At 36.0% G+C, this 18924-nt stretch overlaps 2 protein-coding genes across 3 annotated transcripts in view; one reads left to right on the top strand and one right to left on the bottom strand.

The window, feature by feature from the left end:
- Positions 1 to 255: 255 nt before the first annotated feature.
- Positions 256 to 16921, bottom strand: isg20l2 (interferon stimulated exonuclease gene 20-like 2). The gene is made up of 4 exons (XM_028793989.2): positions 16781 to 16921; positions 13631 to 14385; positions 13073 to 13273; positions 256 to 3113 (listed from the first exon to the last, which is right to left on the bottom strand). Exons 2-4 carry the CDS (start codon positions 14321 to 14323, stop codon positions 2985 to 2987), a joined length of 1023 nt encoding a protein of 340 aa, XP_028649822.1. The 5' UTR covers positions 14324 to 14385; positions 16781 to 16921; the 3' UTR covers positions 256 to 2984.
- Positions 16922 to 16939: 18 nt separating this feature from the next.
- Positions 16940 to 18924, top strand: part of mettl25b (methyltransferase like 25B) — a 38269-nt gene continuing 36284 nt past the window's right edge. For both annotated transcript variants that reach the window (XM_028793986.2, XM_028793985.2), the window contains exon 1: positions 16940 to 17009. The gene's annotated coding sequence lies outside the window, so the exon portion shown is untranslated. The remainder of the gene's footprint in view (positions 17010 to 18924) is intronic.

Genomic DNA, 18924 nt, shown 5'->3' with positions numbered 1-18924 from the left:
ATTACTAAATATGTGGATTTAGTGAGCACAAAGCCATGCAAAAAACAGCCATTTTTCCTTCACTTTCAAAGTTGTAACTATGTGTCACTTTGGAACTTAGTAGTGATATTGTTTTGTCAGATTATATGAAGTAAAAAAAACATGCCATCACATATTATTTGTCTGCAAAATACTTCCTTTAAAAGGCAAATGTGAAGATGAATGCATGCAGAATATGGAGATAATGAACTGTAATACCAACATTAAGAAGCACTCCATTTTCCACAAACTCTGGTGTATTACTTTATTTCCTTTTCTTTACCGTATGTTTTAAACACACCGAATTCACTGAGATTTTTTTTTTTTTGGTTGAAAGGTGCAACTGCTGCAAAAACGACTTCAATTACAAACAAAATATAATATTACTTTAAAAAATTACCAGATAGTGGTGTCAACCATATTAGAAAAAAAAAATGTACTCTTTACCAATCTGTTTTACTTCAGCAATCAATCTGCTACTAAAACAAAAACTAAAAACATTTAATTTAAAAGTAAATATCTGTTAATCAGAATTGTTAGAAGATGACATATTCTAATAAATGTTTTTTGAGTGTAGACTGCTAACAAGCAGTTATCTAAAATAAGGTATTAGACAAAAACTGCAAAATAAAGAAAGAACTATTATTCATTATAAATAAGAATTTTAACTGCAAATATGGACATAATATTTCTGAGGAAAATGAAAAGATAATGAATTAAGGCTACATAATTTAAAGCATTTCTGTAGACTTTTACAGATTTAACATAAATTACTGATAATATTTCTCTTTGTTGACATACTCGGCATATTTTTTACACTAAACTAGAAAGTAATCTGAAAAACAGCTCAAAAACAGGGTTTGCCTTTATTTCCTAGAGCAAAAACTAATGCTATTCGTAGTACTTTGTGAGCATGAGTTAACCTGTAGTTGAAAACACTTTAAAAGCTGTTCTCGTCAAAATTGTTATGTTCCATTGGAGGAAATAGGTCGATAGGATTGGAGAGCTTTGTTGAATGACCTGTTCTTGTCAAAACTTTTCTAATGTTCTAATCTAAAGATCTTGTATTATCTGTAATTTACATGCATCTATATGTCCATTGCAGAAGAAGACTTAGCTTTAAAAGTGTTGCTGTTATATGGCATTTTCTATATTTTACCATTTTCAAATGCAATTTGAATTATTTAAAGCTACTGTAGATGACATAATACTAAATAAAAACTCAGTCAATGGCATAAACAGATGAAAAACGTGATTGAAGATACAGTAATCCCTCGCTATATCGCGCTTCGCCTTTCGCGGCTTCACTCTATCGCGGATTTTATATGTAAGCATATTTAAATATACATCGCGGATTTTTTGCTGGTTCGCGGATTTCTGTGGACAATGGGTCTTTTAATTTCTGGTACATGCTTCCTCAGTTGGTTTGCCCAGTTGATTTCATACAAGGGACGCTATTGGCAGATGGCGGAGAAGCTACCCAACTTACTTTTCTCTCTCTCTGTTGCGCTGACTTTCTCTGATCCTGATGTAGGGGGATTGAGCAGGGGGGCTGTTCGCACACCTAGACGATAGGGACGCTAGTCTAAAAATGCTGAAAGATTATCTTCACGTTGCTACCTTCTGTGCAGCTGCTTCGTGAAGCGACATGCTGCACGGTGCTTCGCATACTTAAAAGCTCGAAGGGCACGTATTGATTTTTGATTGTTTGTTTTTCTCTGTCTCTCTCTCTCTTTCTCTGCTCCTGACAGAGGGGGTGTAAGCTGCCGCCTTCAACAGCTTTGTCCGGTGGTGCTTCGCATACTTAAAAGCCAAACAGCCCTATTGATTTGTTTGCTTTCCTCTCTCTTTCTGACAGTCTCTGCTCCTGATGCGCACTCCTTTGAAGAGGAAGATATGTTTGCATTCTTTTAATTGTGAGACAGAACTGTCATCTCTGTCTTGTCATGGAGCACAGTTTAAACTTTTGAAAAAGAGACAAATGTTTGTTTGCAGTGTTTGAATAACGTTCCTGTCTCTCTACAACCTCCTGTGTTTCTGTGCAAATCTGTGCCCCAAGCATGACAATATAAAAATAACCATATAAACATATGGTTTCTACTTCACGGATTTTCACCTTTCGCGGGGGGGGGGGTCTGGAACGCAACCCCTGCGATGGAGGAGGGATTACTGTATTCTAATGTTTCAAAGCGTGTAAAATAACAATCTATTATTCTTAACCCTTCGATGAATGTAACAGTAAGATTCAATGAAATAGCTTGAGGTTTTGAATAATCTATATTGCCAGAGCAAATACAACTCTATTAAGTTAATGTTCAAAGAAAAGTCAGATATTCATCTTGACGTATTTTGAACATTACAGAATAAGAACGTTTTAAAAATCATGTGAAAGGAATAATTTACTTAATATGCAAAATTTGATATTGCAATTGATATAGGGTTCACAATTTTTGCTTAGTAAATACAATTACTATAGAAAACAGTACTTGTTAATCAGAATGTGCAATACTGTTAAACTGCTACAGTATTTTAATGTTGCCTATTTTCACCCTGGAAACAATTTTTGTTTAACCATAATTAAATTGCTCCTCAAAACACACATCCTTTAAAAACATGTAATGCAATTTACAAAACCAAGGAAAAAATAAAAAACTGGTTTCAATTTTTGCTAAATACTTTCCAAGATCACCAACATATTTTCATTGATATATCTGAAAAAAATAAGAAATCAAAGAAAGCAACACAAGAACAAAACCTTGAACAAATAATAACATGAACTTTACAGGGAAAATCACTAGAACATTAAATGCAATCTTCTTGATAAATATGGTTCTGAACATATATAAAAGTTTTTCAGATGAATTGTAGAGTTAAACTGTATTTTGAAAATTAAACTTGAGATGAACACCAGCAGATAATTCCTGCTGAGAGTTGTACAAATCCTCCTTGGCAAGTGACGCTAAATTCTAAACTGATACTGTACATTGAACAGCTGGGCTTGAAGCCAGAATTCGCTCCCATTCCAGCTCAACAATTTTATACAGATCCATAGTAGCCTTAGCATCTTCCACAGAACTGTGTCCACTTTGTCCAACCTGTAAATAAGAAAGATGAACGGTTTGGTTTCATAAAACTTTGATATTTTTAAGTAGCTGCTTCCCTTTAGCATTCTGTGTAATTTGCACTTGTATTTGCACTACCCATCACTGTGAGTATACAGTAAAAATATATTTAAAGAACCACACTCCCTTTAAAAGGGCACATTTAGGAAAATATATTTTTAAATAGTTAAGCGTTTAATGCTATGACAAAAAAAAAAAAAAAATCAGAATTTCCGCTAAATACTAATATCATACTAGCACAATTTTTCTACATGCAAAATAAGAAAATATCTAGGTAATTAAACAACAAGACTGCCCACTGATTTGTGGAACTAGTTGGAATAAAAACCTGCGGTCACAATAGTACTCCAGGACTCAATTCAAGAACACCTGCTCTAGACTCTGAACTGGCAGCTAGGCCTTCCCAGTTAACAACAATATTAAATAAAGTGTACTATTAAAAACAACAAATAAACTTTTTTGCAGATTCACTGAACAATAAAAGTTGCTCTTATTTAACATTCACCTCTCAGGTAAATGTAAATATCTTCAGACATTGTTTTTACCTATAAGAAAATAGCATAATTTGCAATGTCTTGTTTACATACTTGTGTATACCCTGTAATATTTTGCTGAAAATTTTTTACTGCTGATTACTGCAGCAAGTTTATTTGGATATTTCTCATCTTATTGGCAGTCCCACATCATAAAACTGCAACCCAGTCTTCTCTGCAGATGAGATCAAGAACTCTCAAAATGTGACATGTTCTGTACACAGCCCATTTTAGGTCTAGGCTATTACTGCCCTTTAGAAGACATTTATCTTTCTTTTTTAGGCTATGTTTGCTTGAGCTGGCTGTGCATAGAAATTAAATTCATAATTATCTTCAGTTTCTGGCAGTGAACAGAAGCTTTCATCATGCCACCCACAGCTGAGACATGTATAGAATATGCAAAATGATTGTAATGTTACAGAATAGTTTTGCTGCCCTGCAGATCATTTATAAACTGTAGATTGTGCTTTAAGTTGGTTTGGAAAAAAAAGTTTTAATTAGTAAAATAAGTATCACATAAGACTTGCTGCTTAACAGCTTTCAGACTGAATCATCTTAAATAAATAAAGACCTTCGTAAATAAAACCACACTGAAACAAACCCTACTTATTATGAGTAATAATATAAATGCCATGGTATCAGACGTGAATAAATATTTAATTTTAGATTAATTTTCACTCTACTAATCCTAGTGAGGGCTGTGGTGGCAACATGTTGAGCTGGACAGCACAAGCCACCCTATCCCCTGCGACTTTTACCAACTATTTCTGGTGGAAGTCACCAAAAGAAAGGCGCTATAATTCCTTCACGGATTCTGACTTTTCCCAAGGATTTTTTCCCCAGTGTTCCATGCCTGGCGCACAACCTATGAGAGGATCCTGGAGGTATCTTAACCACCTGTTCAATCCATTAAAAAAAGTGGGACCCATGAAGCCAATCTGCAAATCCTGAATCTCAGACTCCATCTTCCTCATAGCAGTGAATTGGTGTATTAGCTACAATATCTGGAACTTTATGCATTTCCTATCTCATCTCATCAAATCCTGTAGCCCTGCCCCTAGAAAAAGTTTTATAATCACTGTAGCAACCTCAGCCACAGAGATGAACCCAATGCCAACTAATCTTACAGGAACTGCCTCCTTTAAGGAGGGCGTATCCACAAGGTTTAGGAATTTTTGAAAATGCTTATTATACCTTTTAACAATACCTCTGGATGAAGTCAAAGTTTCCCCATCCAAGCTACAAACTGCCTAGAGACGCCCTATACCATTCCTGAGACATCAAACTGCTTTGACAGAATTTACTTGAAGTTGTCTGTCTGCAAGTCCCCTTGTATAATTTTAGTCTAGCTTTGATGCCTCAGTACTCCTTCTTTGAGCAATAAAATATGGAGATATATGCTCCCGATTACACTCCATAGTTAAATCTAAGAACATTGCAAAGGAAAGGGGAAACTGCGACAGAATCCTTGAAAAAGGCCTGATAAAGCAGTTATTGCTTGGTGTGTGAAGCTACAATATGGAAAATGCTAGTCAGATTAAAAGTAAGAATGTGACATGACATCCAACTTCTATATTCCTTTAACTCAATATTAAGGGCCAGTGGGGCATATCCACACCAGGGGCCTCATGCATAACCCTGTGTGTAGAATTCATACTAAAACATGGCATATGGACAAAAGTGGAAATGTACATATGCACAAAATAAATTCAGATGCACAAAACCGTGTGAAAGCCAATTTCCACACACTTCCACTACATAAATCCCAGTCAGCATGAAAAGTAACACTCGTGCACCATCATGCCATCCCACCCCAACTCTTCCCAGAATTTTGCATATTTTAATATGAAAATAAATATAAATAGTCCATTCCGTTCACTGTTTGGTTAAAAGACAATGGAAAAAGAACGTTAAAAAAAGAATTTCAGCGAATGCAAATTTGTTGGATTAAGCATTGGTATAAACAACAAAAGGAAGTCGATTGAGTGATACAGACTGCAGAGAAACTAAAAAATTCAAGTTCAAAAAGTCACACAGTGCCCAAAATAAAAAAAGAAGTGGTCAGATATCAAATTCGCCGTAAAAAGGCGAGTTGTTACCCACCGTCTGAGTGTCATACGGAAGTGTGTTAGGGTACATAGCAAAGAAAAAAAAATAGTGAAAAAAAGGTCAAAATGTCTACTTCAATCTCAGAGTTTATTTTGTCATTAAAGTAGAACATTGTAGATTCAATCTTAAAATCAATGTTTAATTTACTAGAGTTTCTCACTTCCCATTGTAACTAAAGTAGCATGTTAAATGCTTCGTATGCTATGTGTTCTTCTATGTGCTGTGTGTGTGAATTGGTACATGCTTCTTAAATGGGCTTTCTCTTATGCCGACAGGACACAGAATACATTATAGTCATAATATTTTAGCTATCTGAACAATTTAAATACTAAGATGTATACTTGATTATCATTTTCATGATGACAGGAATTAAAGCATGTATTAAACAAGAGGGCATGGTGGCGCAGTGGTAGCAATTAGCCAGCGCCCTGTCCAGAGATTGTTCCTGCCTACTGCAAGATGCTTGCTGCGCTGTGCGTGACCCTCGATTAAATAATTTATTGCAGCACTACTGTCTCTGTCAAATGTACTATCCCCCAATTCCTGTCTTTCTTTTTCTTTCTCCAAGCAACCAATTGCCACACAAATAGCTTTGTAATAAATGTCAAGCCATCTGTAAGCTTAGAATGCAGGTTCTTCAAAACTTTTAAGGAAAATGATAAAGAGCTCCAAGAAGATTTTGTTTTGGAATCTAAATCTATTTAGAAGTGAGTCGTCATCATATGCAAATATGCACTTTCTTCTATTGAATTGAATTCCTTTATTATTATTGTATGGTACAATGAGATTCAATATGCAAATCCTGCATACTTATTTTACCATAAAAATGATAAAATAACAGCAATAATAATAACAATAATAAGATAAAAAAACTATGAAAAATATACAATATGAAAGCATGTACATATATTGCAGATAGTGAAATGGTTCATAAAGTGGATCAGGTTGTGCAATATTACAACTGTAGTGCAAGTTTTCAGTGAGGTAACTGTACTTATGAGTATACACAATTCTACCAGGAGCAATTGATGGACTGATTCAGTGCGTTTAGAGCTCTTGGGATGAAACTGTTTCTGAACCATGAGGTCCCATTATATTGTTACAGGTTGATTACAATCAGATGCCTTAAACTAAAAATGATATGCAGTTAATTTCAGTGTATTTGATAAAGCTGCGCCAGGGATGTGAATCTAAAATATAAAAGGAAACCACACAGGAACAGTACCACTGCTTTGATGTTGGGTGCCGCCAGTTTGTAAAACTGATCCAAAAACTTGTATACGCAGTGGTTTGGGCAGGCATGAGAATGTGCGAGGATTTACGCCATGTTTACCGGTAGGTTTTACACATCGCGATGTGAGCGTGGAAACAGGCGTAAACAACATTTTTGTGCGTATGCACCATTTATACATGAGGCTCCAGATGTTGTGCAAAGAATAATACACTTCACTTAGTAATTTTAGTTATTATTAAAATGTTTATAACACCCTTTGTTCCAATTTTCTATCATAGACACAATGTAATTACTGGACTAAAAAAAAAAAAAAAAAGAAGCTTGAAGGTCATCTTTCGTATTAAAATCAGGGCAATCTTTTAATTTATTTGTTTTCAAACTGCATGATTACACTTTTGGTTTGAACTTCTCCCATATGTGGTACATGGCAATGAAAAAAGAAAAAGAACTACACATACTACATTTTAAAAAGTCACCAAAGAAGCCCGGTTTGCTTCTTCCACCTTCAGGAAAAGAAGCCAGCAGTATAATACTTCTGTGACCTGTCCACGTTACTGTGATATTTCCTAAGATATTTGATTCTAAACTTCAGGGGTTGAAGTTTCAATTTAGGCAGTTTATAGCCAACATATCCTCCAGGGCAGTGCATAGTTAATGATATTTTATTTAGTGTTTCAATCAATATGGCTGTACTTTGTCAGATATTGACAATGGCAAAGATTATTACAACAATATGATGCCAATCAGGTCAAACCAGGCACCAGAATCCCACTGTTTGTTTGACTTTTTTGTAAAGTGAAAGATACATTAATTTATGTGTTTTTGTTTGTCATTAAAAAAATGAAAACATATATTAATAGTTAGACGAGTTAATGTAAAAAAAAAAAATTAAAAAGTCCGCAGACTGGCTCCTGCAGAATTTTCATGCTAAAAACACCATTCCTTTAGTTTAAGGAAAAAAACAAATAAAAATAAAGGGGCCATTCTACTGGAGTAGACACATTATGCAAATGGTTTAACCCAATCTAAAAGAACTGCATAAAATGCCTTTATTTTGCCTAATTTTATTAACAGACTTGTTTGTAAAAACATTTATCTCTTCAGGGAATAAAATCATGGATATGACTAAAGGGTTTTACAGGGCAATTTTCATGTCCATGATCTTTGAATTTAATAACCAACCAAAAAACAAATACAATTTCCTATCCAAGGTTTATTTAAGGGTTTATGGACTTAATGTTACAATTTTGAAAATAACAGACAAGCCACGCCTTGTGGCATTTTCCTAGTAACTAACTTATCATTTGCCATTTTATTGAGGAAATCTTTTAAAAACAAAGACCTCAGCTATTAGCAAGGGTTAATATGCATTTGCATGTCTGAAAACTGCAAGTAGTAAGCTGCAGAAATTAAGACCATACAGTCATATGAAAATGTTTGGGAACCCCTCTCAGCCTGCATAATAATTTACTCTACTTTCAACAAAAAAAGATAACAGTGGTATGTCTTTCATTTCCTAGGAACATCTGAGTACTGGGGTGCTTTCTGAACAAAGAATTTTTAGTGAAGCAGTATTTAGTTCTATGAAATTAAATCAAATATGAAAAACTGGCTGTGCAAAAAATTTGGGTACCCTTGTAATTTTGCTGATTTGAATGCATGTAACTGCTCAGTACTGATTACTTGCAACACCAAATTGGTTGGATTAGCTCATTAAGCCTTGAACTTCATAGACAGGTGTGTCCAATCATGAGAAATGGAATTTAAGGTGGTCAATTGCAAGTTGTGCTTCCCTTTGACACTCCTCTGCAGAGTGACAGCTTGGGATCCTCAAAGCAACTCTCAAAAGATCTGAAAACAAAGATTGTTCAGTATCATGGTTTAGGGGAAGGCTACAAAAAGCTCTCTCTGAGGTTTAAACTGTCAGTTTCAATGTAAGGAATGTAATCAGGAAATGGAAGGCCACAGGCACAGTTGCTGTTAAACCCAGGTCTGGCAGGCCAAGAAAAATACAGGAGCGGCATATGCGCAGGATTGTGAGAATGGTTACAGACAACCCACAGATCACCTCCAAAGACCTGAAAGTACATCTTGCTGCAGATGTTGTATCTGTACATCATTCTACAATTCAGCGCAATTTGCACAAAGAACATCTGAATGGCAGGATGATGAGAAAGAAGCCCTTTCTGCACTCACGCCACAAACAGAGTCACTTGTTGTATATGCAAATGCTCATTTAGACAAGCCAGATTCATTTTGGAACAAAGTGCTTTGGACTGATGAGACAAAAATTGAGTTATTTGGTCATAACAAAAAGCGCTTTGCATGGCGAAAGTAGAACACCGCATTCCATGAAAAACACCTGCTACCTACAGTCAAATTTGGTGGAGATTCCATCATGCTGTGGGGCTAGTTCAGGGACTGGGGCCCTTGTTAAAGTCAAGGGTCAGATGAATTCAACCCAATATCAACAAAATCTTCAGGAAAATGTTCAAGCATCAGTCACAAAGTTGAAGTTACGCAGGGGTTGGACATTCCAACAAGACAATGACCCAAAACAGAATTTTGAATTGTGAATTTCCCCTTGGGATTAATAAAGTATCTATCACAGTTCGAAATCTACAAAGGCCTTCATGCAGAGGGAGAAGTACAATGTTCAGGAATGGCCGTCACAGTCCCCTGACTTGAATATCATCAAAAATCTATGGAATGATTTGAAGCAGGCTGTCCATGCTCGGCAGCCATCAAATTTAACTGAACTGGAGAGATTTTGTATGGAAGAAGGGTCAAAAATACCTCCATCCAGAATCCAGACACTCATCAAAGGCTATAGGAGGCATCTAGAGGCTGTTATATTTGCAAAAGGAGAATCAACTAAGTATTGATGTAATATCTCTGTTGGGGTGCCCAAATTTATGCACCTGACTAATTTTGTTATGATGCATACATATTGCATATTTTCTGTTAATCCAATAAACTTAATGTCACGGCTGAAATACTACTGTTTCCATAAGACATGTTATATATTAAAAGGAAGATGCTACTTTGAAAGCTCAGCCAATGATAAACAAATCTCCAATGAATTAAGAGGGGTTCCCAAACTTTTTCATATGACTGTATATGACCAAGCTAGTGTGTATTTATTATGAATCTTTCATACTTCTGTAAAGGCAACTTTTGCTGACAATTACCTTATTTAATTAGAGCTACTATATTAAAAAAAAAATGCAATCATAGTAGAAGCAAAATTTTAAATAACAGACATTTTAAACTTTTGATTTTGTCACAAGATAGTGAAAAAAGAACTTGGCTAGTAAAAGGTACCAATGCTAGTCCCAAAACTGATAAAGTTAGCTTAATGTATTGAAATAACCAGGAAAATTGAAAGGATGGATGAGTTAAAAATTAAAGTATTTTGCTGTAATAAAGGTTAGGATGCATTAGAGCTAAATATTTACTCTAAAATCATTGTAGCATGAGGTGAAAGCAGAAATAAAACTACAACAAGAATGATAAAATATATTCCTCTACACCCTCAGTTCTATCATGGTTATAGTAAAATACCAAATCTAGACAGGCTTCTCCCTGCATTGGTGCTTTAACATACTGTGTTAAAAAACACTCACTGATTACATCTAAAAACCCATGCTCATGTGTTCTGCTATTTGCAAAGAATTTGTCGATCTACCCTCCATGCTTTTACTCCTTCATACACACACATTAACCTATTATTTTCTCATCATGCAATATACTTTATTTATAACTGAAAGACAAGGCTTAAGGTCACTCTAGTGTCCCTGCTCCTACACCTCAGTGCACCTTTAAAGACCAAGGGCCTCATATATAAATGGTGCGTACTCACAAAAATATTGCGTAGGCCCATTTTCATGTTGACTTTATATATCTCAAAAACTAAACTTGGTATAAATACACGCGCATTCTCACGCCAGCCTTACCCTGTGTGTACGCATGTTTCCACTCGGTTTTGAAAACTGGCGGCACCAGTGTCAAAGCAGTGCTACTGTTCCAGTGTGGTTTTCCATTCTTTTTTAGATTCACATCCCTGACACTACTTTATCAAATACACTGAAATTAACCGCATATCGTTTATAAATTTAAGGCATCTGATTGTAATCAACCTGCAACAATATAATGGTCTACAGAATGGCCAAACTATTTCAAATACCATTGCTGCTTTAGCGTTCTTACTCTCAGTAAGAACCACTCAGAGTATTTTAACCCACTGTATCCGAGTGTGGAATCACAGTTATACAGCAGCTGATTGGAAAACTCTACGGGGGGGGGGGCTGTGTTGAGAGCACAGAGGATTATCGGAATACAGCATTTAGCACACGCTGCCTCAGCCACGCGTACAGTTTATTTGAACTTCACCCATTCGCCAAATGCTTCACAGCCTTTCCTGTACGGACCTCACAGTTCAGAAACAGTTTCATCCCAAGAACTATAAACGCACTCAATCAGTCCATCAAGTGCTCCTGGTAGAACTGTTTGTACTTAGAATTACAATTACCTAACTGTAAACTTGTATTACAGTTGGAATATTGCACAACCTGAGCCACTGTATGAACCATTTCCACTATCTGCACTATAAGTACATTTATTGTATATTGTACTTATTCTTTCATATGGTGCATTTTTCATTTTTTTATTGTATTATTATTTTTTTAAGTTAATGGAGGACTTGCATATTGAATCTCATTGTACCATACAATAATAATAGAGGAATTCAAATGTGTGGGCACAGTGGTGCAGCGGTAGCAGTGAGCTGGTGCCCCGTTTAGGGATTGGTCATGCCTCACGCTGTGTGCTTGCTGAAACTGGCATGACCCTGGATGGCTAGATGGATTGAATAATTAAACATGTATTATGAAGATTTTTCAATGTTCCTGAAAAGTTTTGAAGAATTGCCATTCTAAGCTTACAGCTGGTTTAACATTTCAGAGCTTATTGTGCATGGAGAAAGAAAAGGAAGGACAGGAATTGGGGATTGGTACATTTGACAGACACAGTACTGATGCAATAAATTATTTCATCGAGGGTTGCGCACATCCCAGCAAGCAACTTGAGGAGAACAATCTCTGGACAGGGCGCCAGCTCATCGCTACCACTGCGGCATCATGTCCCCAAGTTTAATACAAGTTTTACTGCATTTCATGATGAAAATCATCATGATATCAAGTAATCCATCTAAGTATTCTAAAATGTTTAGAGAGCTGTAATATCATGAATGTAATGTATTGTAAGTGGAGATCAGTGCCGTAAGAGAAAGCTCATTTAAGAAGCATGTAGTGATTCACACACATACAATAAGAAGCATTTGACTTACTACTTTAGTTACAATGGGATCTGAGAAACTCTAGTAAATTTAATTAGCTCACAACATTCTACTTTAATGACAAAATAAACTTCTAGAGTAATGTCAACATGTCAACTTTACTCTTAACATAAGCATCGAGATTAAAATGGAATTTTCGAGAATAAAGTCAGCATGTTAAATTTATTCTCTACATACACTTTTTTTCTTCTCCATGACCCTAATACACTTCCGTATTTAACTAAACACTGAACAGGGAAGATGATATTTACATTGATTTGCATATTAAAATATGCTAAATTATGGGAGGAGTCAGGGTGGGACTGCAGGCGTGTGCACGTGCGTTACTTTTCACACTGACTGGGATTTATGGAACTGAAGTGCATGGAAGTTGGCTTACGCACGGTTTTGTGCATCTGGTCCATATGCCATGTTTTAGTGCGAGTTCTACGCACGCTGCTATGCATGAGGCCCCAGGTCCCCAGTGAAATTAACTGCATATTTTAAATGGGTCACACATTTCCATTAAACCAACTTACAGGAGGTGTTTTGGCAGGAGAGCACTCACTCTTAAAGAGGAAGCAGGACTCTAACATCCTTGGTTAGGGACAATGAATGATCATTTCAGCTAGGAGATATTTAAAGCGATGCATTCTTACAAGTCACAAATTGATAACTAGAGAAAAACAAACAATTCCAGCAATAAATCATTTTTACTTACCTGAATGTCTTTATTTAAAAGCAGTTTGGTGAGTCTCTTAAGAGAAGCCGTTTCTACCCCAGAGATACCAGCTTTCACATTGAGCAGTGGGATGCGCGAAGTGTCACGGGTCAGTGCTGGAGGATGGAAGTAGTTTAAAGCTTTGAAGTCATTGTGAACGGCATGTCCAATCACCACCTTCCCAGACAAGATCTTTAAAATCTCAATATATAAAAAAATATGTACCTATATTAGTTAATATTTAAATAATCTGATTTCAATAACTATCATATAAAACTGTTGACTAAATGCACAAACAAAAGTATAATTCTACTAACTATATCATACAAAATAAAAGTTTTTAATAGTGCCTATTACAAGTCAGTGACTTTATCTTCTTGAACCCTAAAGTGTAAAAATAAAGAACTACAATTTTTGTTTTTACCAGTTCTCTGTATTGTTTACTGTACAATACATTTGGTTTTCAAAAAAATAGAATTCAAATATTTTCTCTCAGAAATATTCTAAATATGCAAGAATGGTATACAATTACCAGAAAAACAAACTATCAATTTTTACCTCCTTCTGGGCCTCTTTAAAGGGTACAGCATTACGTAGGTGGTGCTTTGTGATACCACTCCATCGTGTGCGGTAATCAGTCACAGGATTCGCAGGCATAATGTACTTATCATACATTATATCACCATGGTAGCCCACAATGCTGCATCGAGCCAGCTCACTATGTCGTCCTTTGGGACCTGTACCCACCATCTCACAGTCCATAGCTAAATACTTCAAAGGTTTCCCTGCAGAGGTTAACCCACTTTGAAATTGTTTCAGCAATTCAGTATTTGGAAGCGGAAGACCAGAAGGTGAACAAAATGGGAGATGAAACGAGGCTGTACTCAGGCTCTGATGAACCGGAGTGCTGGAAAAAGCAACAGGTGTTGGGAGCAAAAAAGCAGGTTTTGACTGAATGGTGGAAGTGACATGGTTTTCAATAATACTGCTACAAGATTTTGAAGCAGGTCTAGACTCTTGTTGATGGCACTTCTGCACAAGTCCATTTGGCCATGACTTGCTGCTTCCTGGCAGCACCTTTGGAGGGTAATGGGGATCTTGCAATTGCTTCTGTCTGAGGAAACCCATTTTCTCTAAATATTTTCTCCTTTTCAGAAAGGCCAAATGCTTCTTATTTGACCCTTTGTCCTTTTCTTGATTCCTGCATGAACTACTATCTGTGTAATCCACATTCAGCATGATGTCTGACATGTTGAAAAAAAGATTAAGGGTCACTTCCCCTGAATTTTAGAGAGTTTCCTTTTAAAAAGGGTCTGTAGAAGACAAAAGGCTTAATGTGAGAAAGAAACACAGCAAAAGTAAAAAACAGACAATGAAGAATAATCTACAGTATTCATGTGCATGGGTTTGTTAAATAAATTACTCTGAGGAGTTTTAACTCTCACTTGCACTGGATGCAATTTGTTTGTTTATTTCTTCCTTGAATAAGAAATTTATGTGGTCATGTGTATCAATCTGATAGTCCAAGTTTAGTTTTCACGATTCATTTTCTTTAATGTCAAGGCAAGCCATAATTGTCAATAAAGAATAGTTAACTGCCCTAAAGTGTTCTTGTACTTAATCCTGAATTACAGTACATTCAAGAAATATATCAAATGATTTATTACTCGGGAACTGTGAAGTTCTTCCCACTCTTGAAATTGTAGAGCAGAGTATCTATGAGTTAGAATAAAAAAAACACACACAAATACAAAAACACATCATTAGGAAAGCTATAGACTTGATTGTCTACACTTTATTAGACTTTTATGCAAGAAGTAATTTAAACATGATTCCGGCATAATGCTAGTATGTATAAGAAATCATTTCCATTTAAAATTTGACAAGGCTTCCACTCTACTTTTAACTATTTTCCATTAAAAATCCAAGGTTCAAATTTTTGTAAAATAGAAGTTTACGTGAAACACTAGCACTGCTTTCCTTTTTGCAGGAATGCAAATACGTAATACATATGCTAGGTGAAGTTTGATGTTGGATGCACTAACTTGACAGCTGTAGGGAATATGCATGTCTATAAATAGACAAACAATTTCAGAATAGAATAACTAAAAGGAAAGGAAATTAAAATGGTAAAGGCAGAATTATCCTTCAGAATATGGTTGACAATGGTATAGTGGACTAAGTTAAGTTTATTTTTAGTTGTTTTAATACTATAGCATTTAAACAGAATGATAAACATATATATTATATAGAGAGAGCTTCACAAATGAAACATCAAAAATGAATGACAAAGAAATTGAATAGATGGAATAATAAATACTTGTTTAATAAAAAGTGATTTACAAATAAAACATACAATTAAAAAGAAATGTGATAGATCAAAAATCAAATACTTGTTTAAAACAGATTGAGTCACAAACAAAATAGAGCAGGAGAAAATGAACAGGACAGTTACTTTAATGTGCATATATATTATGATTGGGACTGAAATAGGGTCCACTTCAAAATAAAAGCAACATTAAAAGGATGAATGAGAATTTCCAAAACAAAAGACTCAGTTTCATTTAACTATAGAGTCAGTAGAAGTGTTTTTTGAAGATTGAACTTAACATGATGTTCATCACATTTCTATGTACTAACGCTTAACAGTATGCAGCTTGGAGGGAACCCAATGTACAATGTTTGGAATCCAAGAGATTTTGATATCTACTGATTGCATGACAGACACACGTTCCATCCATCCATCCATCCATTTTCCAACCCGCTGAATCCGAACACAGGGTCATGGGGGTCTGCTGGAGCCAATCCCAGCCAACACTGGGCACAAGGCAGGAATCAATCCCGGGCAGGGTGCCAACCCACCGCAGCACACATTTCATTTTTCATTTAATAAAATACTAGTAAACTGCCATCCTTTATGTTTTCATTAGCTATCCTTTTGATGTGAGCAATCTATGACATAACCATTAATGAAAGTGACAACATTATGAAGACAGAACTTGAGCTAGCTACCACTACATACTGTATGTGCAAGGATGCAGAGTTTACTTTTACTTTCTCTCTATGAGAAGTCATGCACATTCTACCAGGGTGTGTGTCGATTTTTTTTTTTTTTTTTAGACACTCCTTCTTCACGTTCATTCATTGATTGATTTCAACGATAAGCAGGTCAGGATATTTGGCAACTTGACATTTTTCCAGTAAGGCTATTTTTATTAGTTGGCCCTTCCAGGGTTTGCCCCTGCTTTTTGGTCAGGTCTTGGACCATGTAATCGAAGCATGAACTAAGAAAGCTAAGCAACCAACTGTTGATAGTTTAAAATATAACATTATGCAGTTACATGTAATGTTTTAAAAAATTAGTAAAAAAATCCGTTAAAACTATAACAAGATTTGGAAGATTAGGCAAAACCTAAAATATACGGGAGAAAAGCAATTAATCGCTTTATTCAACTAGTCTCTGTAGTCAACCAGGAAAGTGTTCAACTGTCGTGATTTCCATCCAGGGAAGATTTTAAAAGGACACAATCCTCCAGAAATATAGCAGACTACTAATCCGGTACTATTAAATTTAAAACCACTTTTGCTTATGGCTATATGACTCGTCATCAAATAAAAGTCTTTCAATAATAGCCTTTATAGTGCCTGTCAACGTGGGGCGGAAAAAAGATCAAGATTAGAATTAATCGTAGTTCAACATTAACTCACCGTTGTCGAGTGTCCTCATTAAAATCACAACAAAAAACACCAGTATGTAAAGGCAAACTTGTATAAATAACTGTGCCTCGTACTAAAGTGTACCAGACGAATACAACGTTGTTTTAACAATTCGCCGTGAAACAGGAAGTTGAAAGCAGGCGCCTGCATGGCTTACTGAGGAGATCACTGCCGGGGCACACGAAGGCGAAATCGTCGGCTGAGAACTGCTTCCTGCCAGGTAATTGTGTTTATAATAAACGGGTTCATTTACAATGTTTTGAATGGTGTTTACTGGAGATTCTTGAGGAGAAAAGCATTATTCACTTTGAACTGAGAAAATCACTTTGACCGTTGTAGTGTGAATGGACTTGAATCGGACTGTCCAACGTGTGCAACTTGCTGTCTTGTTTTTACACATGCTGTCGTTACTGTCATTCCATAGAAATGCTAGCGACAATATCTGTTTGTTTTTGCGCCCATGGACGAAGAGCAGTGACAAAGCAGAGTTCTTATCTAGGTGCCATTGGGTCACTCGAACTGCTACTGTAGAGCCAGCAACAGTAAGTGACACAAAACGAGAACTCCCATTAACTTAACAAAAGCGAAATATACTGGGGCCATGACATCCTTCCCAAATATATCTGATCCTAGTTCCTATTAGAAGAGGGTCTGTTGATTGCCCAGCACGCAGGTTTTATGCTGGCACAATCCTTAGCTTCCGAGATATTTAAATGTGAAGGATGCCAGTCTCAGTCCTTGAGCCCATGGACAGAATGGCCACATTTGGGTTAGTGTTGTTGGCGCAGTGACATAAATCTTAAATTACTGACATCAGTTCCTATTATGGAAATTTCTGTAAATTATAGTATGCCCTTGCTTTATGGAGACAGAATCTAGCATTCGAGGATAGTCAAGGTAGAAGACTGCCAATGCAGTCCATATGCCTGTGTGGTGGGAATGGGCATGTTTAGGTCAGCGTTGCTGAGGCAGTGACATCGATCTCAAATGTCTGACCCCAATTTCTATTAGAGGAGGGTCTGGTGATTACACCCCAGCCAGGTTTTCTGCAATCTGACCCCAGTTCCTATTAAAGCAAGGTCTGTTATTTGCACCCCACCCAGATATTATGCTGACAGAACTTTAAGCTGCCGAGATATTTAAATGAGTACAGTAGAGTGCTTTTCTTAGCTCTTATGTATACAGGCTAAATAGGCTTTTTTTCCTTCTTTTTATTGTTACTCAAAAAACCATACAATAAAGTCCATGAGCAACCAGAGATATCCGCGTAACATCAAATGAAATGCATATGCTTGATGATAAAGAGAAATAAATAAAAAAAAAAACACATAATCACCATTCCATACGTGTCCTGCAACTTGAGTGTACCCCCAACATTTAAATATATAAACATGACATACTGCCTACTTATATTCATTATATTCTATTGTTACATGACTTTTAAAACCATTATGTTGCTTTCCAGTTGGAAAAGTCTTTCAACTCACCTCACAGGAAGGACTGCACCAGTCTGCTAGTGTTTCTCATTTGTAAGCAATGGGTTTTGTCTTCTGTAAGAGGTGTGGGAAAAAACAGTTCTCAGATGCATCACAATTCGTTATCTTAAGTGATGCTGTATGATGCATACAACTCCATAATCAGACTTATGAGTTAACTGGAAAATATGTACGGTACAATACATTTTCAGATAGTATGCTGATACAGAGGGACCAAAATGATAAGTAACACTTAATACAGTGTATCCTTCCTTCAAAAGTGACACCAAGATTCCTTGCATTAGAAGAGTGTCTAATGAGATCACCATCAAGAAAGACTGAAAAGGAACTAATTTTCTTAAGTTGTGCTTTAGTGCCAACTTGCATGAGTTCAGGTTTATTGCAATTTAATTTTAAAGAGTTATTCTCCATCCAGATTTTAATATTGTAGAAAGTACAGATTCAGGTAAAAAGATACAAGCAAAGAAGCAGTCCACTAGATTGCTTAATGCTGCACACTTACAGTATGTAGTCTGTTAGGTGCATCAATGAAATGTGTGTCCCCAATAAATGTGAAAAGTAAATTGAGGCCTGAATAGAAGCCACCTGCATACAAATCTATATACCTATGCAGTCTGTTTACTTTCATTCAATTTTCTG

Source organism: Erpetoichthys calabaricus, chromosome 2, assembly GCF_900747795.2.
Source record: "Erpetoichthys calabaricus chromosome 2, fErpCal1.3, whole genome shotgun sequence".
NCBI lineage: Eukaryota > Metazoa > Chordata > Cladistia > Polypteriformes > Polypteridae > Erpetoichthys > Erpetoichthys calabaricus.
This window is presented reverse-complemented; position numbering and strand designations above follow the sequence as displayed.